The sequence below is a fragment of the Pagrus pagrus genome (assembly GCF_965226575.1).
Source record: "Pagrus pagrus genome assembly, chromosome: 22".
NCBI classification, from domain to species: Eukaryota; Metazoa; Chordata; class Actinopteri; order Spariformes; family Sparidae; genus Pagrus; species Pagrus pagrus.
The window spans coordinates 13,264,275-13,290,470 of record NC_140204.1 but is presented as its reverse complement, the minus strand read 5'-3'; the positions used below and the strand labels follow the sequence as shown (position 1 = coordinate 13,290,470).

At 41.1% G+C, this 26,196-nt stretch overlaps 2 protein-coding genes across 2 annotated transcripts in view; both read right to left on the bottom strand.

Annotated features, from left to right (window-relative positions):
- Window positions 1-9,568, bottom strand: part of usp53a (ubiquitin specific peptidase 53a) — a 35,153-nt gene extending 25,585 nt beyond the window's left edge. The window contains exons 1-2 of the mRNA XM_084343423.1: window positions 9,132-9,568; window positions 317-1,007 (exon numbers count right to left, since the gene is read on the bottom strand). Of these exons, the coding sequence (XP_084199549.1) occupies window positions 317-460 (144 nt within the window). The 5' untranslated portion in view covers window positions 461-1,007; window positions 9,132-9,568. The remainder of the gene's footprint in view (window positions 1-316; window positions 1,008-9,131) is intronic.
- A 7,394-nt stretch (window positions 9,569-16,962) lies between these two features.
- On the bottom strand, window positions 16,963-25,333 carry myoz2a (myozenin 2a). The gene is made up of 6 exons (XM_084344834.1): window positions 25,174-25,333; window positions 24,301-24,390; window positions 23,335-23,501; window positions 20,765-20,903; window positions 17,937-18,120; window positions 16,963-17,508 (listed from the first exon to the last, which is right to left on the bottom strand). Exons 2-6 carry the CDS (start codon window positions 24,380-24,382, stop codon window positions 17,283-17,285), a joined length of 798 nt encoding a protein of 265 aa, XP_084200960.1. The 5' UTR covers window positions 24,383-24,390; window positions 25,174-25,333; the 3' UTR covers window positions 16,963-17,282.
- Window positions 25,334-26,196: the final 863 nt, after the last annotated feature.

The following is a 26,196-nucleotide window of genomic DNA, read 5'->3' as shown; positions in this document are numbered from 1 at the left end:
TTAACTTTATATTCAGCAATTGAGCACGTAATAATTGCCATATTTAGGTCTTTGTATAGTGTGTTTTGCTATTTGAGCATTTGCTAAACATCAGCATGTTAGCATTAGTATTGTCATTGTGAGCATGTTAGCAACCTGATGCCAGCATTTAGCTCAAAGCAGCACTGTATAAAGCTAGCATTCTGCTAGCATGGCTACCGACCCTTAGCCTTGTTATTTTTTTAAAAGCAATCAAGCTTTTGCTTGAACATGTATATATACACACACTGTGTTTTGTTATGGCCAACAATCAGACAAAGTGTCAGGAAAAACCTACCTGCACAGCACTGTTGAGGAAGCAGCTGTTCTGGCCCGGCTCGTTCAGCAGTCCTTTGGTGGGGGCCAGAGACAGCATGCTCCCCGGCTGGTACGATTTCCCCAGATTGCCCCCCGGCTTCCTGAAGAACTTCACCCATGCCATTGGATAGTTGGGTCTGCCTTTAGACAGGTGGGATAGTCAGACGAGGACAGGGGAGGCGGGGGGGTTTGGTACTGAGATCAGATCCCGTTGCCCCCTGGAGGAGTGACTTCCCAACAGTCCCAGTCTAAGTTATTCCACTAGCTGCTACAGCTGCCCTGCTACACATGGGCCTCTAGTCCATTTCTGCAGCCCATGAGAAAGTCCTTCTAATTTGTCTGCTAATTTTAGGTTCTTGCAAAAAACAAAACAAAAAAAACAAAAAACAAAAACAAAAGAAAAGTCAACTCAAAAAATTACACTCCAAGTAGTCTTTGTTTTGGAAAGCCTCTGATGATCAGAGATCTGATACTTCTGATAAAGTGCGTTTTGACTCCGGTGGAACACATCCCAGTCATCTTGTTGTCTCGATGGCTCTGCACAAAGCTTCACAACAGCTTTATAAAGGACTTGTGGACTCCAGTAAGCAAATTTTTCCACATGGTCCTGATGCAATTGAGGATATTCAGCTGCAGTCAATTGTCCCCGTCAGAGGATCATCCACAGTCAGCTGTGTTAGAGAAAGAGAGAATGAGATTAACATGAGATTAAATGAGATTTTAGACAACATGATGGAGCTTATTATCTGGGCTTGCATACTTGTTCTAATATGTAAGCACTATTGTTTTCTAGTATATTTAATTGCCTCTTTCACTGGACAACAATTTTGTAGTTTTATAAAATCAAAGTGATTCTATGAATAACAGAGAGGGTTAGGGTTAGGGTTTAATTAACTGTAGTCTAAGGCTACAGTCCTCATTTCTGTGCTCATTCTAGGTTAGACGTCAATCTGGATTGTATGTCAACAAAGCTTATACATTAACTTTTACACACACCCTTTGCACTGGAGGCGAGTCAAACTACAGTTGGCCAGGCTAACTTTGCATAATAACATTCAGACGGATTTATTTTCAATTTCCTAAACGGCCAAGAGACATTTGAAACTGAACAAAGATAATGCCTGCGTCTACATTGCATTGCATTTTTTTAAACAAGTTTGTAGCTGTAGCTCAAACTCAAGTTAATGGTCAGCAATTTGTAGCCTGAGAAGTCCCATATAAAAAACACGGCTTCAAGTTTCTCGTGTGTCCCATTTTGGCAGTTTCCCTGGCATTGTCATTCTTATCTAAACTCAACTATAAAAGAGGACTGGCCTGACCTATTTTTAACACGAGAGGAGCAGTGGAGGGCATTATAACAAACCACTGAAGATACAGTTCAATTTATATAACTTGCAGTCCGTGCAGCTTTAACAACATGGTGAGAAAGACCAACAAAATCTGCAGTGAATGTGCACCGTGCACCTATGAAAGCAGCTCTGAACAAAGGCTACTTTGAGAGGTTTGATGGATGAATATGTTTGTGCTGAGTGAAGCAGTGGAAGCTGTCTCTAGGTTATTATAATAATGAATGCCCCAAGAGGTAAATACAGTCACAGCCTGTAAGTTTTAATATTGTTTATTGTGGTTTTTATAGGATATTCTTTTATGTCATTCTAAATTATGACAAAGCTTGCCCTGTGACTTTATGGAAAACTGAAGTTGTGGCAAAGCAGATGTACTTCTAGCACCCAAAAAAAGTACAAGAAAGCAACAATGAGCAATATTTCCTTGTGAGATACATAATGATTCATCCTGTTTTAGTCTCCAACACCTCCTCAAAGAATAAACCTCAAACATTTTGTTATTCAGGGTGAGGACAAAAAAGATACTGCCCTACTTTGCGCAAACAATGAAACTTCCCTCTTGTGACAGTCTCCAGAACCAAACACAAAGTTTCAGCCAAAACCAGTTGGACAGCATTTCCATCCTGGTATTTCAGGAATCCTCATTGGATGATGATGTTGCAATGCTGAAACTTTACAGCAGCAGGTATATGGTGCAATCTGAAGTTGAGCATTTACATGTAGCATTTGCAGTCATCTTCACGTGATTCAAGCAAAACATGCTAACCTCTCTGCCCCTGTACTTTGCAACTGGACTCCATGGTAACAGCATTCCAAAGCAATCACTTAAGCTCACCGTTGCTTAAGAGCTGCTGTTTTCGGATTAGTTTCAGGGCTGGAGGGCCGAGTGGAAAACTGTACGCTGCACCTATACAGTCCACCTTTACCAACACATGCCCTGACATGCTAGTACTATCTGTATGTCTCATCATAAGTCATCTCCAGGCCATGTTAGTATGTGATGAAATGGAAAAAAACAATATTTCTTTAAGCCATTATTCTCATATGTAATAGCAGCATTATTAATCCATTACAATGTGAGGGTGTTGCCATCGCTTTGACAGCTCAATCCCTTCAGGACATTAAAACTCGAAAATTTCCACAGTCAAAGTAGGGTATTTAGTCCAATTTTTCAAAGATGAAATGCAAACATGCCACATGACCGTGGAGCATCTCTTCCACATCAATTTGCAAGCAAGCAAAAACAACACACCACATCCACATGTCCACATTATTCAATGTCAGTTTGATGGCACGGACAATGGACCCAATGCATGTATTGTATTGTGACATTGCTGACAACAGCGAGAGTAAATATGGCTCTGCCTTTCTGGTCCTGGAAATTTTATTGCATTACAGGGGTCCACTTGAAAAACTGCCAACCTCACTTATGTTAAACTCAAAACAAAATTGGCACTTGCTGACTACAATTGAATGACATCATTCTAAAAGATTACGTTCTGCTGCTTAGGGGACAAAGAGCATAATTTTTCAATTCAGGAAAAATAATACGACATTTCCTTTTGCCCTTGCTAAACAATGACCCACATTACTTTCACTGTCATTTCCTTTTGTGATACGATGAAGCATTTGTTGAGAACATTTTTCCCCTGAAGAAATTAAAAAAACATTCAAGGCCTATCAGATTATGCGTGTCACCTTTCGTCTAACAACATCATGTCACAGTGACCGTGCAGTGTTTGCACTGCAGGACATGATATGAGGATTCTTACTGAATTTCATACGTTATGTTTTGTTTTTTAAGTAAAAGGCTTATTTCTCAAAAATTGAAAACAGATGTCTCATAATTGACTTCAAGTGCGTGCAGCCATGTGAAATCTGCCGCCTTGTTTATAAATCTAGGTGGAGAAAATGACTCAACTGGCTGGTCACATATTGTCCAGAAGCCAGGTTTACATCATTACTCAATGTAAGCCAACACTGGCGTTGACACCCTTCCGTTTCAAGTCTTAGAGGTTAGGTTTTCTTCAGGCTGATCCTTACAAGTTTGTCCAAAAGCTTGTAAGTATATAGGTTTTTTTTTCATAACTGGGGTTCACATCAACAGGTAACCATATGAGCTCATGCTCATATGAGAGTCAGTTCTTTGTTCAACACTGGTCCCTGTAGGCCTGTCTCACAGAGCATTCAACTTACTCAAGTTCTCTTTGAGTTGTTGGGCTTTAATAAACCGAACATTGCTGATCCTGGATAACACATGGATCAGATGACCGGAGTTTTTCAAGTCCACTATGAGCTCAAGCACATGAAAGAAGCAGGGTTCAATCACAAGCAACACAGACAGATCAAGAGCAGTGTATTTCAAATGAGATAAGATGAAATCATTGATCCCCGTGGGGAAATTGGGTCATGATGACAGCGAAAAGTAATATTCTGTGAGGTAAAAGAGACTTAATCTAAGCACACCGCTTCAACATAAAAAGCACCGCTTGAAACAACAGAAAACAGGAGAAAAATGCATTAGCAAAAGGAATACTATAAAAAGAGTGGAAAATATTGTGTTTTAATTTGCAGTTGCCATTTTATATTTGTCATGTTGTGGTTTATGTTCCTTTTAATCAAATTAAATCTAACCCCAGCACAGTCAAGGAATACTTTGCATTAACAAAATCAAATTATTATTTAGTCAAAAGAAAAAATCTATTCACAGAGACATCTTTCAGTGTGTTCTCCGGGGCTGCAGTGAAGGAACTGGAGCGCAACAAGCCACACTGTGTGACACTGCTTCATGAAAGAAGTGCATTTATAAATGATGATGCTAAACACTAGAGGAGTCATTAAAAGCAATTTTTTTAGCCTGAGGGGAGGGCTGTTTGTACCGAAAACCTCAGTTTAATTTCCGATATGTCAAATTGTGGTGGAAAGCAGAGTCTTATAACAACTCTGTATCATCTTGTAAATGATGTCTTAAATGATGACTGGATTTTTTCTGGTGAGGAGGTGGATATTCTATGTTGTATTACTTTTTTAAATACATTTTAAGTCTGAAAAAAAAATGTTTCTCACAAGTCTGGTCTGTGTGGATTATTTACTCCAAGACTGGAATTTAAAAACTCTATAGCTTTAACATTTTGAAACAAAGCAACGACCCAAGACACATGAAGTACAATGAAAATTAGGGATCCACTGATATATCGGCTGAACATCTGTATCGGCCAATACTCTCCTTGGCACTTGCTATTGATCTGTCAGCAAATAAGACAACATTCACATCAATTTGGCGCAGGCACATTCATGAGCTATTGACTCGTGACATACCTTCCATCAGCTTGTATGGCTGCGTAGGTAATGAAAAATTCTTCTCATAAAGTAGGTAATTGTATAGCAAGCTGAAAAGCCTTTTGAAGCAGTGACTTTTCGAGTAAAGATGATTTGTTTTTATGTGAAAGCAGGTTGGCTCAAAGGTTGCTTCATAACTGTATATGATTCAATGTGTACTCTTTCAAAAAAAGTGTACAAATTCAGTTATACAGTTCAGTTATATTTTTTTATTAAATATTTATTTTAGTTTCCCTGGCACAAAAAAGGGGGACTAAATTACAACAAAATCAAAGACAAACAACAGCAAAACATCTGACAAATTGTTATTTTAAACATCAGTATCAGCCCAGAACTTCACAAGTGATTCATTTAATTAATAGTAACTTAATTGGATAATAACTTGATAATTATTAACTATATAATTTAACTTAATGGCATTTAAATTACCTTAATGTTCCTTCAGCTTCTGATGCCATTGCCATATGTGCTTGTGTGCCACTCTGCCTGCATTATGGAATATCTTGCCAACAATGTAGTAAACATCTGAGTGGAAGCCAAACAAAAGAAATGATTTCACTTTTTCTCTCTCAGGAGCTCGAGAACAGGAAGTCCAGTCTTCCTTTATAAACAAAGGCTTGCTCAGACTTGTCAAACTAAGTACGGGATTGACTCTTTTTTTTTGTTCTCTCCTTGACATAAGGAAAACGCTAAGGCTAGCACCTTGGAGCAATCAGCCAAAGTGTGAGTGTGTTGTTCATCAGCATCTTAGACGAGCCTGAGGGAGACGGTAAGATGTGGGCACGTTTGGCATGAAGACAAGGCGAGTCGGATGCTGCAATTTATCTATTAGTGATCTGTTGATGGATAGCCTCATTAAAAATGATTCAATTGATCTCCTTTATGTGGCGATGCAAAGAGCCGCTGATGAATCAATCTGGTGAATTGAATCACACTAATTTAATGTCTATACAATGTGAAAATAGGAACACACTCAGGGAACAGCACAGAGAAAGAAGAAGTAGTCAGTGTATATAAAGAGGCCTCTGTTGGGACAACTTAGCTCACAGGTTCACTTTAAAGTCAACAAATTCTCTCTACATCGTAGTTCTTTCAATCACATGCTCATGGGTCACACCATTTTAATAAATTTTTAATCCCCATTTTCCTTGATAAAAACAGCATGCCCCATAGGACAGGATCATTTCTAGCCGTTCTACAACTTTACTCTAAAACTGCAGATTTTAGGAGTTAAATCGAGGTACAGTCTACCTTTTCTCAATGCAGACCGATACATCTTTCCATCAAGTGGGCATGACAGCTGAGAGTGTTACTCCTAAAGTTGGGATCCATGCTGATGAATGACTTTGCTTACTGGGAATTACATTCAACAGCAGCTCCAACTCCCATCAAAGTCTTGTTCCTCTTTTTCCTCTATTTTTAGCCAAATGTACTTTGTGTGAGTTTCATGCATTATCATATCTTCAACTTGTAAGTAATCCAATGTTACCTTCAGACAAATTACGTCTGAGCTATGTTGAGTCATACTTTGTGTCTTATGACAGCTGTAAAATAGAAATAAAACTATTTCCATCCTTTTCACACCTACGCTTAAGAAGCCCACACACTTTTTTTTATGTAAACCACATGAACTTAAATTGCTGGCTGACAACATAATTGGATGGCATTTAAGTTTAAACTAGACTGTTGCTAGAGTAGCAAAGAAACTCTCAAGTTTGAAGACACAAACTTTTATGTAAAACAAATTCTATGAGCAAGTATGTGCTCATTAACTGCAGTCTGAAAATTACCTGGGTGGTGTTAAGCCAAAGTTTGGGGAAAAAAGCAAAAAGGATCCTAATGAATGGAATTAAAACGCTGAGCAAGGGAACAGGCAAAAGGCAGCTCCTCTTGCCAGATGAAACTGTCTGAGTTTTACTTTAGTGTTGAGTTATCCCCAACTAAATTTAATTTTTAATTTACTGATGGGACACAGTGATAATTAACAAGCGGACAATTACTGACAAAATCCATGTCTCCAGTTAGCCTTGGGTGTAGAAAAAAAGCTCTATTTCGGAGGCCGTCGTGCAAAGTTTTCAGAAGTCTGATTCATACGGTCAACATAGGAAAGAAGTCCTTTTTATAGAGAAGTCTCACAGCCGACTCAGACGTGTACTTCCACTTTACGTGTTTTTTTTTAAATAAACTGTCACATTCTTCTCTATATTTTCCCTCTACCGTCAACACCATGTTCTAATTTTCTTTGGTTTAACAGATTGGCTTTCTGTCAGTCTGTTTATTTTAATTAGGAGCCGGTGCCGGGGAAAACACACTAAAGTCTTAAAATATACAAAAGCCCGAGCACAAGCATCCACTGCATGTACGAGGAGAAGCAATGAAACGTCACCCTGCATGCTAAAACCCTAATATAACACCGAAACTTGACTATAAAATTCCCAACGGACCGCAGACATGGTTAAAGCCTCCGGGCAACAATGCGGCGGTCGTTTCCTGTGTGGGCTTCCTGCTCGGAGGCTTGCCACTTTCCAGCACACGGTCACCGCGTTCAGCCCTATGAAACTGAACAGGTCACCTACACCTCGCTGAGTCACCCATTATTCCTTATTGTGTCCAAGAGAGGAAAAGGGAGAACAAAAGCACATGTTCCAGGATCCCGCACTGAATAGAGTCTGATTGAAATATAACATCCTCTTCTGCGCTCTTATGATTGCTTCCTTAATGTCCTAACATTCGACAGCAGCTTGCCAAGAAAGACCAAGTGATGAAGAACACTTTGGTTCCTTTTTTCCCACCATCTTCACCTTTATGTGTGTATGTAATCTAATTAAATTTAAAAGTAAATGTGGCAAAGACCTTGGTAAGGATTTTATCACTTGCTACAGTCTTTAACGGGGCTGCAACTTTTTCAAAATTGATTCCTCAATGAGACATTTGATCTACATAGATTGTCAAAACGTCAAATTAAAGATGCTGAAACCAGCAAATGTTTGACATTCTTGCTTTAAAAAAATTTACTGAGATGATTAATCAACTATCAAAATAGTTTGTGGCTAATTTTCCATTTTCAACACACTAGGAAAACAGCACCTAGTTAAAGTACGCTTATTCCAAGCACTCTCTCTCTCTCTCAACATGCCTGCAAACAAAGAGGACACAGAGAGTCTCACTCTCAAAACTGGTTCTTCTGCATGCCTCCATATTTACTTCACCATCTAGGTCCTGAAGGAAATGTTCCACAACCATCAACATAAAGGATGAGTGTGCATGGTGCTTTACAGGGCTGATGATCTCACTGCTTCATCACCACTGTGCTTACAGGGTCTGAAGTCTGCTGCTCAGGAGGGGTCTCTTAACACAGGAATGAGTTACAGTGGGAGAGACCAGTTCACAGGGTGCACATGATGGGGGGTCTGCAAATGAGCTCCTGTAACCTCCTACATGTTTTGTTCAAATATATATATATATAAAAAAATTAAATTAAATTTTTTTAAAAATTACGCAATATGAAACCTCTCAGTCTAGTCCCAGACATAAGAGACTTGGCAGTTAGCTTGGACTGCTTGTTTATCCTGAGGTGACACAACACTATGAAAGACAGGGGGAAAGCTGATATTTACACGTTATGAAATTACCTGAAGAGCATGTTTAAGAGTCAAACATTGTGTATTTAACAGACTATTCAAACGCAGTGTATTGCAAATATTAAATTAAAAAAAATAAGCATGAAAGGAGGAGTCGCCTCGCTTTTGTTATGCTAGTAACATAATTTAAATATTTCATATTAAAGCGACTCATGTAAGCTAGCTGTCAAAAACAACGACGTTACAGAGGAAATACCAACAATAACTACAATGTTAGACTGTGTAAATGTACAGAAAAAACTACAACACAAGTCTTTTGGGGTTTTAACATCTAGAAACCACATTTCACAACTTGACAAGTGTGCTAAGTAAAGCTAACATGACCGAGTTGAGGCAGCTAACGCCAGGCCTACCTGGCTTCCGACTTACCTGAGCTCCAGGTGAAGCTACATTTCCGCCTCACGTAAAACACACACACGCACACAGGGAAAGTTTTTTAAACAACCTACTCAAATGAAGAGCCACTCACCTGACAGAGAGAAATAACCCTCAAACGCGTGGTAATATCCTCCAGTGGGAAGTTGTAAGTGTCTTTTTGGTTGAGTTTCGGCGAGAGTGAACTGTGCGGAGCCGCAGGAGCCGCGGCTTGAAATGAAGTACTTGAAGGCAGAGACACACGCTGGAAACTACAAAAACACCAAACCGCACAACCAAAGTGTTGTGTTCGCGGAGCAGAAAAACTTCACTCTCTCCCACTTTTCAGGGCTTTCTCCTCTCTCGGGAAATCCCACTTCGGACACCAGCAGCCGCCTCCGTCCACTTGCGATGTATTCCGGTTTTTCAGCGGCGTGCGTTGCCTGCTGCGGGTCGCGGATGCGCGGCGGTAGTGAGCAGCACTGCCCGCTCGGTCGACTTCGGCACCTGAAATACTGGATTAGAGATGTTTTCAGAGCTGAGATGTCAAACCCCGCCTCTTCAACAGTGTATTTACTGCAGTCTGCCATGCTACTGTACACCACTGCCACAGCTACAGCGCGCGCGCACACACACACACACACTCACACACACACACACGGGCGCGGACACACACTCCAACACAGCGCCAACTCTGCTGGCAGGCTCGTTAATGTTGCTCCATGGTGCAGGGGGTTGCAGTTTGCAGCCCACTACAATGCGTAGCGTTTGTGTGCTGCAAAACTGCGCCACATATATACTTGGCAAGTGTTTTAAAAGTAGCCTGTCCATCATTAAATACGATTTAAATCACTTAAAGATGCATTTTGTCCCCAGGAATGCAAAAAAACACACATAAATCAACCACTTCCCAATAGATTATCTGCATGCATGTATTTGCAAATGAAGCATGCGTTGCAGCAGTGTGGTGGCCAGTGTTTAAACATCCACCTGCATGGTTAGATCCCAACAATGTGCTGGCAATCGTGACACTGGTGATTATAAAGAGAGTGGAGGAAAGTGATGTAAGGCTCTTGTTACCCAAACACCACCATCTGCCTGATCCTGTTATATAAAGAAAGCAATGAGAGGGATGTACAATTAAAGCAAGAGACTACACAGTGTAATATCCCTATCATGCTCCGAAGCTCGAGGCCCACAGCGAGCTGACCACGTTTTTATCTGGAAAACATTTAATTAATTAAAGTAAGTAGTTTGGATCGCCTCCACAAGAGGGCATGTTATATGGGGTATAACATTATGAGGCTATAAACTATATTTTGGATGATCCATTCATTTATTTCCAAAAACATCTCTACTGTAGGTGATAATATTTAACTTAAGCTACGACCCCAGGGTTATCTAGATTATAAATGAGTAATATAGCCATTTTGAAATGGCCAACAAGACTGATGCACACTTTTCATGGAGGAGTCAGTATAATATTTAAGTAGGCTACTACTACTCTCAGTTGTATCTTTCTTTGTAACTTTGAGCATCATTTTTTTTTAAAAATCACTTAAAAAAACACTTGACCAATTAATTTTAAATAGTTTAGACCTCACCTTCTAGGAAACCCTTAAAATCAGCGTAGATCCTTGATTAGACAGCGCATTAGGGTACTCAGTTGTAAAAATCAAGCCTGCCAGCTATCTCAACCAGGCTCTATGTCTGACAAGCTTTGTGTTTGAGGGAAAAAACTCTGCTTTCTAAAAAAAAAAAAAAAAAAGTCAGCGCAGTCACTCATTAATAAAGCTAAGGAAGCTGTAGGCAGTGATCGAGTGTGCGGTGAGGGGTCACAATGTATCAGCGCGGTCCAGCCTTTCCCCAGGAAGTACTTGAAAGGGCCCATTGAGGAGACAATTTCCCTCTCCACACACTTCCTCGAGGGACATATAATGCTTCCTGTTGAAATGTAAAAAAGTTAAAGAGTGTGGTAATAATCAGTTTGAGTGATGTGAGCTTTAATGAGCGGTGTGTAAAAGTATTTAACTTACCGTGGAACCCCATACTTGCCTACTCTGTAATAACTCAACACAACTTTAGGGTTTCTGGCCGTCGTTATTCTCTTTAGTAACTTTTTAGACAGGATTGACAAAAGACTTGTTTTTTTTATCACTGTGGTACTCTGAGCTCACACAGACAAGATCTACTTTATGATGTTGGACATTCCCACCCTGGATGTAGGGCCTCCTCGCTTTGAAGTGCTGCCACTGAATATCTTGTACTCCTTATAAATTATGGATCAGGCAGCTCAAACAGATCAGGCCTTTAACAAGTTCCACAAATGTAAACTTCTTCTTCTTTTTCTGACCTTGGCGGACAGCTTGCAATCCAGCCGCTGAATCTGATCATTTGTGCCCTGTCAGCACTGCTGCCTCACTGTGAGCCAAAAGTCTAAAAATGTATCATTGCACTGACACATCTCTGCTCGCCTGGCATGCACTTTGAATGACTTGTGCAGTCATCGTCTCATTGGTTTTTGGATATGATTTATTCATTTTTGCCTCTGCGTGTCCCAAGTGTTCACTTCATTGCTCGTATTGTTAACTTTGCAAGTATTTGAATTAGATTAAATGTAAAACTTGCTGGACGGGACATCAAATGAGTCCTTAAACCCAAATCTAACAGCCCAGCAAATCACTGATCCTGCAAAAGTTTGATTCTATTGTGAAGGGCATCTTAATTTAAGATTAATTAGCGAGACTTTGCCAGCTCTGCAAGGAGACACGGTAAAATGTCCCGCTGAGAGCCGGTGCCGGTGCCCTGACTTCTCACCTTGAGAGAGCCTCAGTGAACAGCAAGAGATCTGCTGAACACAGTGGATAAACACAGCTCGAATGACAACCCTGTGTCCTCCCTTTGCTTGTTTTGCACCAACAACAGCAGCGGTACACATCAACTTTGAGGAATCAAGTTTACTTTTAATGTGCTTAAATTTGTTTTTTTTTTCCTCTCACCACAAAGGCTGCCCATGCCTTTTACGGTCTGATGGATAGATTAATTGATAAATTTGATTGGGTCACTGGGCAGCTAAATTCCATTTCACCCCAAATGTGCCGGGCCATTTGAAGTGGGATATTTTTAGCATCCATTGATCCATACTTACTGTACTATATAGCCCCGAGAAACAAATGGAAAGTGGGGCAACAATTCCAAAACCAACTTTTATAGAAGTCTGTGCTTTGAGGATGGATCGTAAAACGGTTAAAATGTATTAATCTGATTAATCACGAAGCGAGAATCCATTCCTTTAACATTTTCTAATGGGACAGTGGTCGCTGGTCTCATCTGCTGTAGTAAAAGCAACCGCACAATTGAAGTGTCTAATTAAAATATAAACTTAATTTGCTCCTGTCTGAGCCTAGGTAATAATAAATGACCTAGTTTGTGTGCATGTTTGTGTGTGCGCACGCCAACCTAAATGCGTGTGGTGTCATGGGAAATAAAAATAATTCAAATGGAACAGCTTGTACAAATGGAAAGTAATGCGAGGACACAAGTTGTCCTGACCGTGCACATCGACACAAACATATCCGGGTGTGAGATTGTCAATCAAGGCTCCTCAGTTATTTGTCTCCTGCTAAAACCTGCACAAAGTGGACGGAGCGAACAAAGCAGAGCTTGTAATGTTTTCTCACCATTTGTTGTGCTGCTATTGAATTACTACTAATGAGAACCTACACAGTGGTGAATGCCCCGTTGTTACGTAAGAGATTAGACATGCTCCAATGCCACAATGGGGGCCACGGGAGGCGACGCCTCTGAAGCAACACGCGCTATATTTAACCGGGGATTAAAAACCCGGTAATGATGAGTTTTTTGCAACGAAACCGCTCCTCGGGTTTCTCAAGAACAATTGAGCCGTTGGGTCTTGGTGAGGACTTTTTGTTCTGAGTTCTGACATCTGGAAATTCATTTCAGGCCAGTCATACTTTCAAAATAAAGGCCTGCAGAAAACATAGCTCAAAGAAATCACTGATAAGATACAACAAAATATCACTCAGTACACCTTGTCTACTGTACATTGTCTATCACTCACTGGAATGTTATTTGTGTGCAATCATGATGACCTAGCATTACGGCATACTGAGCATGGGTGTGTTTCATCATACTGCATGGGATCAGGTGAGAGGAGAAGACTCCTCTGTTTGCTTCTATTTTACCTTGAATTCATTTGTAGTAATTTACCGTTTTCTTTCTAACCCCCCACATAGAAATGTGCTCATTGTTTAACTGCAGAAAAGTGGATGACATAAGCATCATTTTTTGGCAACTCCCCATGTTACATTAATTCTGGAGTGTAGCCAATGTGGTGACTGTGATATATTTCACTGCTGTGTTTGCCGTATCCGTGGTAGCCGCAGCAGGCAGGAAAAGCATGCTATCGCCTCAGTGCTGTCTGTTAGGGAAAGTAATACCCTTCTTTAACCAAGATAAGGCACATTAATTATTCTGTCCCCGGCAACATCATCAAAAATGAGCTATTTCCTCCCTGTTGCCATATTAAGGGCATTTAAAGCTACATTTTGTGCTCTCTCCCAGCTATATTAGATGAGTTACTCGTCAGCGTGACAGTTTGTTTACTTACTAGTTGTGTTCGCAGTTGAAAGTTAATAATTCTTCACTGGCTATTAACCGAAAGAGAGGAGGTTAACATGTATTGACCAGCCAGGAATATAGATGAGCCCCCTGAGGTGAAAGTCACAGGCTGGATTACTGCGAGAGAACACAGCTCTAATTGGTCTCGAGGGCTTTTGCAAGTAAACAGGAACACAATCCTGAATGTTTGTTTGTACAAACAGGCTAATTACTAGCCTAGCTGCGTGCATCCTTCCATAAAGAGGTTACTACGGTGCTGAATTTTTGCGTGGTTAACCTCTCTGTGCTTGACGAAAAAGAGTGCAAGTTTCCCAACAGTCATTTTTTATTTTTACTTTTGCATCCCCTTGAACATTTTCTCAGAGAGAATCACACTTCAGCCGTTGCATCTCTTCACCTCGTTTCTGGAGTGGAATGCGTGCCCCCGTCCCCCTTCACCTTCACCTTCACGGCAACCCGACGCTGCCCCTCTGACCCCTGGGATGCTTTTATTTTCACTCATATTTTTAGATATCCCATTGGGCTTTGCACTTTCCTGCGAGAACAACCACCTGCTGCGCACATCCATCAGGCTGGGCATGTCCATTGAGTCATCAGACAGAGAAGAACTAAAATGTTGACAGCCATTTATGGATTATATCTTGAGGGGTCACACCAACACAATATCACAAGGTTAATCCCAGATTTTCCAACGTGTGGTGGAAAATCCACCAGCAATGTAACTATTCTCAAATGTGTCTGTGCGCTAAAATCTTTGACAGAACCGTACGTCTCCCTCATCGACATATTTGTTTTCTCACCCGACCCCGTGCATGCTTCGAGAAATCCTTGTGGCTCATTGGCTGGTTGTGGGGCTCAACCTTTTCGTCTGTGTCAGCAGCACACTGCACACTCAGTGTTGCGGTGCTGTGTGTGCAGATGGAAAACCCAGGGGACTCGAGCTTTAAAACACGACAGTGAATGCAACAGCAGCAGAGTCCATAGTTAACTGCTGATAAAGATGCTGAAGGCCAGCTGCTCAGTTTTGGACTGAGCTGGGTCATGGAGTACAAAAGATGAATGATGATGAATTTAGGCGAACTTGACTCTCATTCCTTGCACCTGTTGCACACAAAAAACCCAGCATGTTCCCATCTTATCAGGCTTATTGTTACGTAACAAGTGGTCACTCCAGTCTTAGATCCCTATCAGGTGTTTGTGTGCTGTTTCTCCCTCCCTCATTGCTTTGTATTTGACCTCAACAAGGCTCCAAATTGCGATCATCAAACGATTTAGAAGGACTAAGGGTGACAGGTTTCCAGAATGCTGAAACGCTTTAGTCTGGTTCAGTCACTCTGAGCACTAGGCTGCCCTCTCATCCAGGTCAAACTGTTAACCTCACATCCTAAAATCCAGTGTCCTGTGCCCACTGCGCCATCTCATGCCAAGGCAAACACGCCTGAGGGGGAAACTGGTTGCATTTAGAGACTAATAATCGAATTGTCTGGCTCCCCGGCCCTCAGCCTACGCTGCATTCTCTGCCAATAATATTTCCGTTGCTGCATTTTGATAATGGCTACATTCAAAGTTCAAAGAGAGTTCATGCCTGCCTTTGATAAACAGTGCTCAATATTTACTGTGGTACTTGGCAGAGCCACCGCCACTGTAGGATGCCGGTTAGTGTGCTGTACGCACCGTTCCCCCAAAAGAGAGTCTGGCAGGAGGAATTCAAAAGGACTCGCAAAGGGAGTGGCACCGGGAGCCGCACATTCCAAAGGGTCTCCGACAGAGGCGAGGAATGCTGATGCTGGACTTAGTCACATGGTTGAGGGAGAGGCATTTCCTAATTTGTTTTTTGGAGAAATAGGAGAGCTCAATAATACAAAGTTAAACACTTCCCTTCATGACTGGTCAAACCTAGAAATGCATTCCCCGTGGTTAAACACTGGACACGATCCCTGCAGGGTCATCTTGCATCTCTGACTAAACCACTGAGGGCGAAAGCCAGTGATGGAATGTAACTAATACTTTTACTCAAGTACTGAATTTAAGTAGAATTTTAGGGTACATGTACTTGAGTGTTTCCATTTTCTGCTACTTTATTCTTCCACTCACTACTAAAGTACCCACCACTCACTGTGTGTTATTAATACTTTTACATAAATAAAGGATTCCCGAACCACGGCTGTACATTTCACACCAAACCTGCAGTTACTAGAAGCAACCTAATACTCTAAAAGGTCAAAGCACTTTTAATCTGTGGTCTCAACAGGTGAAACAGCTCTTTATGGCTTTAACCTTGTGGCACATGGACTTAAACGCTCACTGATTACAGAGGAAGAGTCTGATTATGTAAATGGGAAAGTAAAAGAGGTGGAAAAGGGCTGTGAGATATTTGACCTTCCTCACTGCCACAGGTTATCTTCAGTTATTCGAATGTCCGTGTTGGTTGAGAAGCAGCAGAAAATGTGCAAAAGTCTTAAAAGACACATTCATATTATAAATTGCTCCTTTACTATTTAGAATTATTACATTAAAGTACATAAACAACACATGTTAAACATATACTAGCTTGTTAGCTTCACGTTGCTAGCTGCAGCATGCAAAAAGCTGTATTTTGGTTTAATACAAGTTGTTTACTCCACCATAATCAATTCACAATGATGTATAAAAGACTTGAATTCAAAATATATCTAATATTGTTTCAAACGCTTGAAATTCAAGTTGAAATAATCAACTTTTCTCTTATTTTAACTGAACATACCATTAAATCACTGAACATCGCCATTGCAGTTCTAATAAAAACCCGCTGGCAACTTTTAATCAGTCAAGTCTGTTTGCTTAGGCCCGTTATCACAGAGATAAATTCTTAAGTGCTGTAGTAATAAACAGACGGACAGATAAGGAGTGGGCACAGCTCATCAAGCAGCTCTCCCATCAATCCCACTCCTTTGACTGGGCATCGCCAAAAGATGAGAGACACATCAGTCAAGCCACTCACGTCAGGGGAAGCAGATTTGATTTGTCAGGCGGTGTAACCTTGAGGCATGTTACAGTGGCTCACATGTATCTTTGGCCTCTCGCACGATGCGATAAGTGATGGGTTTGCATACGAAGCATCATTCACTCAAGTGATCCTTCAGTGTAGCTCAGGCCAAGCTCAGGCCAGCTCACTGTGAAATGATTGCCAGGGGGCATGTTGTGGAATATGTTACAGATTTGCATCCATGTCCACAAACAGAAGCGTATCCAAATCCATCTTTTCAGTGTCAGAAAAGGACATTCAAGCATAATATAGTAAAAAACTGAAGAAAAAAAACTTAGACTTGTTTAATTCTAAGTCATTTTATTGAGCAAAAACTTGTGTCTGCAAGATAAAATACTCTTATGCACATTAATATACAACAAATTCCATGTATTCCTGTAGCGTCTCTGCCCACTGGAAAGGATGATTAATTTATTTTTTAGTGCAGTGCAAAAGTTAACATCCCTGGAGAACCAAGGATGCTTCGCACAAGGTAACTTGAACCAACAACGGCCAGCAGGACGCCTTCTCTCACCCTGACTCTGCTCTGACTGAAACATTACCCCGCTCACCATAACAGCAACTAAGTAGACAGCATCTCTGTGTGACCTCATTAAGGGTTCAAAGGTCGTCTGACTCAGGGATGAGCACAGGCTCATGGGAAATGGTAGGGAGGGGCGCTGGACCACCCGTTGAAATCCACCCCAGAGCGGCTCTGTTGAATGAGGGTCGATCTACCGCCGTGTTGGCCTGGAGCTCGGGATAGTCAGGGAGGGGTTCCACCTGGAGGCTCTTGATGGGAGCAGGTCTGGGTGCCTTGCCGAAGCCACCGAACGGGGTTGCCACCCTAGAAGTGAGGGATTGACAGTGTTTTAAGAGTAGTCGTCAAGAGCTAATGAGAGGGGCTGCAGTGACATTTGAAGTGATGCAACTAATTGAATTCAATACACTCAGGGGTTTTACTGCGACAGCCTTACATGTTCTGGGATGACCAGTAGCTAGCTTGCTATGGCTAATGTTAGAAAACTTCAGATATTTCTATATAACTGACATTAAGGGTCAGTTTTCTAACTTAATGAGTCTCCACTAATTGTGCTACTGTATACCATGGTTCGGCCTATACATAAATAATAAATACATCATCATAAGTGAGCATAATTTTAAAAAAAAACATAACTCACCATTAAAGGCTCACTTAAAATAACAAATATTTATAGTTCAGTTCATTTTGTAGCCATTGTTATTGAATCAGTGACTTGCTCTCCACCTTGTTACCTGTTAAAACTTTTGTACCCTGGTAGGTCTGGTCGAGCCTCTGGTTCAGGCATGCTTGAGATGAGAGTGTCAGCCAAGGTCGGGTCATTAATGATGGCCTGCTCCCAGGGTGAGTGGTAGGACTTTGGCACAGCTGTACTGTTGAACTTCTCTGGAGGGACGTCTTTCAAAGGACCCCCGTATCCTGGGTGAGTTTGAAAAACAGACAGTGATTGAAAATAGGGGATTTTTTAAAAATGTAAAATAAAGAGCAGGCATTTTGTTTCTCCATTTTATTTTTCTTTCCCAAAACTGCTTTGGTTTCATGGTTGGGGCATTCCCCCCACACAGGGTTTGGTAATGAAGTGAAACTGAACCAAATTCAAAATTATTTCCTACACAGCAACAAGCGAACATTTTGTCCAAATACAGCTGGTCCTTCTCTTTCATTTCATTTTTTTTTTTGGTGTTAAACAATCACAGAGCAGTCAGCTGGTGATGAGTAAGCTTTGGTAGGAGTGCATGCACTTTGCTGATGTCTCATCATGTGATTTCTGGGTAGTTAAGTTTAAAAATTACACTCCTGCAATCTTTTATGTAACATTGATTTCTAACACAGAACTAAGTTGAGGTGGAGAACTGAATGTTCCAACTGCAAAAGTAAACATTACATCAACAATTTCGACATCCCTAAGGATAGCATATTTTAACTAACTTAAAAAAACTACTATGAATACATATTTTGTTATTAACATGTAACTCATTAATATCAGTCTGAGTGTACAACATTGCAACAGCTCCCACAGTTTTTTCTCTAGCTCTTTATGCCTTGTTAAAGTTCACGGCAAAACAAATCAAGAGGCAGCTTCCCTGTGTGTCAGTGTGTGTGTGTGTGTGTGTGTGTGTGTGTGTGTGTGCACGCCTGCATCTATGTCTCCCCGCGTAGCCTGTGTGTGTTGATGGGAGAGGCCTATCCAAAGCACTATCCTTCAAACACAGCGCTTCACTCAGGGGGGCTTGCAAGCTCAGGCATTACATAACACGGGGCGTCGTGTCACGTCCTAACCTCTCACAATGAACAATCCCCCTTCCTGAGTTTATGTTTTGCCCCGAGGAGGAAGCAGGAGAGACCAAACAGACCTGTGGTGAAGTTTAGAGAATTTTTTGGAGGGGGAATCTATTACAAAACATTGTGTTCTCGTGGTTGGACATCTGGCTGAGTTGATATTTTTGTGGGGAAAGGATTGTCACACACCCAGCTGCTACGTGTGTGGATGAAAATGGGATCCCAAAAAGCCTTTAAAGGACAGAGAGAAAGCCAGGCAGGGTGATTTTTTACACATCAAGGGTTTTTCTTGTTTTCTATTAAATCCAAATGCTGCACTTAATTTACTCAAGTGTTGCACTTAAAGCAAAACCATTTTGTGTAGTGAAGCATTGTCACAGTATAGTATTGGTACTTTTACTGAAGTAAAGGATCAGAATACCTTTTCCACTGCCTATAACTTAAAGGGTAACGCCGCCAATTGCACACATGTAAGTGTGTTTACAGTGCCTGGCACCTACATTACCCACAGTGCAACTTAACCACTTAGTGACGTCACAGGAGGTCATTTATCAGATTACATGCAGCTTGTTCTGGAGCCACAGAAGGCTTTATACCACTTTTTCACATATGCAGTAATACGCTACATGACCTGTGTGCCTAAACGGCACAAAAATTATTCAAATGCACATAAAAGTACATTTTCAAACTTTTGAAACTTTTAACAGCTGTTGCACTATGCATCCTATGGTAATTTATCATTTGAATGGCTAAAACCTTCTGCATCTTTAGCATAATATCAGCCAATTATAATCTTATTAAAGCTCTTTTACAATCCAAATCTTCACTGTAGATAGCTATAGCATGGTTAAAACATTTGCACCAGTACAGGGAGACAGAACATGCACCCCTGGGTGGATGAGTGTGCTATTTTAAGACTTCTTACCATTTGATACCTAATGCACTTTGGCCTGATTTCAGCTACAGCTGGAGTGACTTCATTGAGACACTGAAGGGCGGTGTCTGGTCCGGGGGTCCAGAAATAACACCCCACCCGGTGTAGTCGTATACTCATCCCTAAATGAGTATTGGTTTTGTGTCAACTGGGCAGAATTGAAAGACGAGGGAGGATGTTGAGCACAAGGCTGATGGTATCAGTGGCACAAGAGGCAAACAGGAAACACTTCCCGTGGGTAAAAATCAACAATTTTTAAAAAGATGGTCAAAGCTGATTGGGGGGTAAAAAAAAAAAAGTGGGGAATGAGAGACATACGGAGGATGTGGAGGTGTATACATGAAACAATGGAGTGGGATGAAGATAGAAAGACAGAGAAAGAAAGGAGACAGGCAGAGAGGGAGGGAGAATAGAAACGTGTAATCATATTCTGCCTGAGGATAGCAGATTCCAGGCAAGAAGAAAATGTTTTCCTACATGATCAAAGCCTGCGTGAGTACAAACAATGAGGAGCAGTTGAATCCTTATCAAAACACGGCACATCCAGTGCTTTGTGGAGAGCACATCCACACAGCCCATCCACAAGGAGCAGGACCATTTCTCATGAGCTATGTTTGATAAAGCTCTGTGTGGCAGAGTTGTGCCAAACTTTGCCAAAACTTTCCAAGATTTAACAGTGACAATCACAGGGGGGAAAAAAAAAAAACTTATCTCATGACTGCACTTTTTCAGTGATGATGTAATGCAATGAAAGCCGTTCCTTGTGTATAGTTGCAGAAAAAGAAATGGTGACTGATTGTGGTCAACTGGTTTGGTTCGGCTGCTGTTCCAGTTCATTGTGTTACCTACCAGGGGCGATACACTCTGGATTTGGCACCATCCTTGTGTCTGGCGAGTCAGATGATACTTGAGTTGGCTGGTCAGCACCCAAGTTGTTCTCAACGCTTTGGCCGTCCAGAGCATTCTCAGTTTGAAAAACCACTGTGCTCTAAAAGAATGATGGAAAAGGTGAGTTGAGCTTTACAGAAAAGTAAAATGCAATTATGTATCTCGCTTGCACATGTGAAAATGTCCAAATCATATGTGATATTACTTTACTTTTACATTTCAGAAAACAATTTTACGCGGTTTTATGTGCCGTGTTATGTTGGATGGGTGATAATTCCCTGTACTTTTCACTTAAACTAGTTGTTTGAGCCCTTGTTAATATAAAAATACAGATCACAGCAGCTTTAAGGACTTTTCGTCCATGCTGGCCTAAAAAAGACAAACGTGGGCTAACTCCATCTGCTGAGGAGAACAGTATGATAAAATCAAAAGCTCAGCAACACAGAAGAGAGAAGTTCTTGAAGTGTTCAGAAAAATGTAAAATTTAACATCTACTTCTCTGTTTCATCTGAGAAAACTCAAACTGCTGAGGGAGACCATATAATACGACTGAAACAAGCTACACAACAGCGATTTAGTGGACCTTATGGTGAGGTTGTTTTATCAGCTATCTCATGGGACACTGGACTGGTTTTTGACAGATGGCAAAACTAATCAACTATTAAATTTTTTCTGGTGTTTTGGTAATTGGTGCAGATTCTTCGTGAAACCCAACCTTCCAATTTTTTCGTGTGGACTCACAAACCGTGATTTTACATGTTTTCAGCTGCAACAACAAGAAGCAGATAAACTGTCTGCGTGTCCACTTTTCCTTTCAAAATACCATCATTGTGTTGTGGGCTGGAAAGAAATGTACTCTACACTGCATTTGCTCAAGCATCCAGTTTTCATCCCTCTGAAAGATATTTAGGATGATTTACTCCCAGACTTCCTCAGGAAATGTTGACAACTTGAAACAAAATCCCTCCGTTGCCCCGAGCGATAAACAAACCAGAGATATGCGAGTCTTTCTCACTTCAAAGACGAGGGGAGAATCTTCCCTAAAGCATAATAATTATTTTATCTATGGACTTCTTGAGGGCAATGAAAAGTACACAAGGGCACCACAAAACTAACTAAAAGGGGGTTTAACTAGTGTTGGTTATTAATCAGATATAACAAAGAGAAACTTAGTTAGTTTATCTTGCTTTAATTTACTGAGAGCTTCAGTACATAAATTGCTTTATGTGTGACCAGGTCAGGCTCAGATAAGTACTGCTGGGCTAAGAAAATGCTGACTTGGCACACTGCCCATCCACACACAAAGGGACATTAATAAAGCTACTTATGACCATCTGGAATACTTTCATGACCACTATTCTCTGCCGCGCCATGTCTGTAGCACGAGTCAAATAAACACTTCAAGTGCTTAATCTTTCCCACGTATACTTTTTCAGGATGTAAGGTATTGTGCGAATGTTTTTCAAGTGATGGAGGGAAAAGATGTGGAGAAAATGGATGACTGCGCATTAAGAGAACACCCTGGCAGCCTGACAGTATTACAATAAGCCCTTTATCAAAGTGTGTTTAATGGTTGGCTATATCCATATCAATCTGCTTAAACTTACATTTTACTTTTAAAATAACTGTTTGACATTTTGGGAAATGTGATAACTTGCTCCTTGCTGAGAATTAGTTGAGAAGAGCGATATTACCACTGACTGGTCTGAAAAGCAAAGCCAATGCCGAAGTGCCTGAAACTTTTATTTTTACCAATTGCCAGCAAGGGGCCACTCCAGTAGTTTCAAAAATAAATCTGATTGTATGTAAGCTTATGAGAAAATGACCCGACTTTTCACTTGATTTATTACCTCAGTGAACAGTTTCTTAATGAGTTTATGGTCTCAACCACTAGTTTCAAGACATCTTCAATACAGCATGATGTTGATTTTGTAAATTATGGTTCAATTTGGAGTAAAATAGATGATAAAGCAGTATCAGTTCAGGGTGTTGCTTCCTTGTGATTGAAAGGTTATTACTATGGCATGTCCTCGGGTTCTCAGTACTATAAATATATTACGTCTTTCTACACGCTGGTGCCCCTGCATACATGTGGTGCCCTTTTTTGTTTTTTTTACCCTGCCGCTCAAACATCCTGACTCCAGCACTGGCGCTACAGCAAGGATATTCTAGCCTAATCCATACTCAAATGGAAGTGTAAAACTGACAAGATGTGGTTTTATGGGAGGCTACGTGCAGCATTACCTCACACCTCTGACAGATTCAAGTAAGTCACTGCTCCTGGTCAAGGAATAGGCTAGTCCAGCACATAGTCACATAATCTACTGTTAAACCATAGCTGTAAATCCAGCCTTTATGCCAAGATAAGCTAACCGTCTCCCAATGGTCTAGCTCCATAAATAACATGCAGTTTTAAAAAAATCTCACCTACTACACCAACGAAAACTATTGAAACAGAATTGATTTTTTTTCCCTCCAGTGCATGTGTGTGTTCATCCATGTGTGATTATTCCATCACAGTGGCTGCTTACATTGAGCTGCTTGTTGTTTGCATTCTGGATGCTCTCAAAAGTGTATTTTTCTGAGCGTTTCTGGCGCATTTTGAAGAGGCGGGAGCCCCGGTTTGAGGCAAAGGACAGCTCATCCAGCATGATGTCCTTGGGCACGCTCACTTTCTTCCCAAGATCCATCTCCACATCTGGACACAAGGAGACAAACAAACGAGCTAAAGAGCTTGTGTATACATTATATACTTGTAAATTGATCCGATTTCATCCAACCTATCGAACCTCATTGAATACAAATTATATATTCACACAGGGGGAAAAAAGGCCTGCTGTAGAAAAAGCCCTCCACATGGATTGCTGACTTGGTATTTGTGCCAATATGATGAACGAGGAATTATCTTTCCTCGTAATCCACTCATGTCCAGCGCTTGTTTTGCGGTTAGCGCCACTTGCTAGCTACTGCATGCTGATCATGGTGAGGTCACAGGCCTATATCCAAGTGTGAGACGCACAATTTGCCAGAATATCTTTCAGCTGTCAGTAGCCTTCAGACCCTCCCTATCTTAGCTACACAGTTGTCCTCGCCCTGAAATAGTTCAAAGGACAACGACAAAGGGATTAGTTTCTTTGGCCCATAAAAGTATTCATTTGCTTATTTATAGTCAGCGTCATAGAAGGGAGGGTTGGCAACTGCCGCAAACGGCTCATCTATAAAGTGCATGTGGCACAATCCAGTGCATGTGTGCGCTGGCCAGGGTGAGCTGGTGTTTACTGTAAAATGAGTGTCTGAGAATCAAATGTGTACTGTAAGTTACGGTGTTAAATCCGTGTCTAAGTTTATATGTGTGATCAAACGAGAATGTGAAGGGGTGAAAGGAGCAGGGTGTGAGGAGAGGGAGACGAGGTGAGATGGAAAGAGAAGCAAAGAAAGGAAGAGAGAGGTCAGAGGGACTAGAAAACGAGGAAGTGAAGAGGATATAATACAGCTACCTTCCAGAGTCTGAACCTCCCTGCAGATTGCTGCCGCCTGCATTTTCCTCTCCCTGGTCGTCATGGTTGAGAACTGTGACATGGCTGCCCCTGGGGAGTCATGCGGGGGTGAGGCAAAAAGTCACAGGAGACAGTGCACATCAGTGCAACCTGTTAAAATGTACAACACAAAAGCAAGACAACACGGCCATATGTTGTCCATCGATTGCAGCGCTAAGCATCCACACTTCACACAAAGATCCACCGAAGCAGATAGAATTTATTGGGGCAGTGAAAAGGGCAAAGTTAGCACATCCCTTTAAATAACCTTGGGCTGTTAACCGCCAAGCACATGCTCTTCAGACGTGGCAACCAGCTGTGTCAGGGGTCTGGGAATCAATATGTTTGAAATTACCCAAGTGGGCTGAAAGGACACAGATACAGAACACGGTGCTGTCACAGCAAACAAGTGAGACAGGGAATGAAATAGCGCAGTGGAAAGTTTACACCACGGTGTCAGTGAACACAACAGAAATGTTTCATTCCAATCCAAAGTGCTGTTCGCCAAGTTTCTGACTGGTACAAAGATGTATTTCATTGTGAAATGCCACATGAATCTTCACCATGCAAATCACTTCATAACAGTTAACAAAGTGTCATTTTATCTTAAACAAATCAACTTAAAAATCCTCTAATCTGCTTAATACATATTTTTGTAATGTATATTAAGCAAAATAATGAATGTTTTGTATACTTGCAACTGTTACAGCAGGATATGCGTTTCAAAAAAAATGCAGGGAGAACAACTGTAGGTGGTGCTGAAAATCATGCTTGATTCAAAGTGTCATGTTAGAGCTAGACAGCACACCTGTGGAGAGCCCTGTGATGGCCTACCTGTCCTGAAGGACCCTCAGGGTCTCCTGTTGTGCCTGTCTCCTCAGGGTAGGAAGTCAGAAAGATGAGAGGGTCGGTGTGGGTAGTGCGACCCGTGTGGGTGCTCGTGTGCCCCGACACTGGGGCTCGTCGTGGGTGGAGGGGGCTGCGGCCTGACCCAAGTGACTGAATGAGTGGGTGGGTGGGTGTCATTTTGTCTGTTGTCATTGGTATTTAGTTCACAAGCGGAGGGGAGACTAAATTTAGAGCGCTGCCACTACTGCTGGCTTTTTCCTACATCTCTCTCTCGCTCTCTCTCTCTGCTAGTGTTATTACAGTAGCTCAGGATGGTCTAAATCAGCGATGGCCTTCTTGTACTTGTACTTTTGCTGTTGCCAGGGTAGGCTATACATTTGAGTAAGAATATACTGTATATCCACATTTATAATGCCTGGACAATCTTGTGATTAAAAGGGTCTGAAAACTAAATGAGGAGAAACAGTTAGCCAACTGTGATGGAAAAATAGTTGAAAAAGCATTAACAATAGTTGAAATGGTGGACTAAAGCTGATTGAAATAACTAAATGTGGCTAAAAGTGGGTGATAAACAGTTGAAACAGCTTAAACAGTTGAAACAGATAGCTAAAAGTAGCATTGGAAAAAGGACTGAAATAGCCTAGCTAAAAGATTATGGATAAGTAAGGGATAAATGGTTAAAATAGCTACAAATAATATATAATGGTTGAAATTGATACCTGTAGCCTGCAATTAATGGATAAACAGTTGATAGGCTAAAGGCTAAATGTAGCCTAGCTTAAATGAATGGATATACATGTCTAAGAGTATAAATAGTTGAAACACTATGCTAAAAGAAGTGGAAAAATAATGAAAACAGCTAGCTAAAAGTTAGCTTAAAGTAGGGGATAAATGGTAGAAATAGTTAGCAACTAGTAGGCCAATGGGAAAATAGTTGTTTTAATTAGCAAAAAACAATAGATAAAATGGTTGTTATAGGCTTAGTTAGCTAAAAATATAGACTAAATG

What these genes read in the sequence shown, in the direction of transcription:
- myoz2a (XM_084344834.1), bottom strand. Translation starts at nt 24,382, where the DNA reads ATGTCACAGTTCTCAACCATGACGACCAGGGAGAGGAAAATGCAGGCG. An exon ending in GGAGGTTCAGACTCTGGAAG is followed by an intron (nt 23,502 to 24,300) that starts GTAGCTGTATTA and finishes CCTTGTGTCCAG; the next exon opens with ATGTGGAGATGGATCTTGGG. An exon ending in TCCAGAGTGTATCGCCCCTG is followed by an intron (nt 18,121 to 20,764) that starts GTAGGTAACACA and finishes AAACTCACCCAG; the next exon opens with GATACGGGGGTCCTTTGAAA.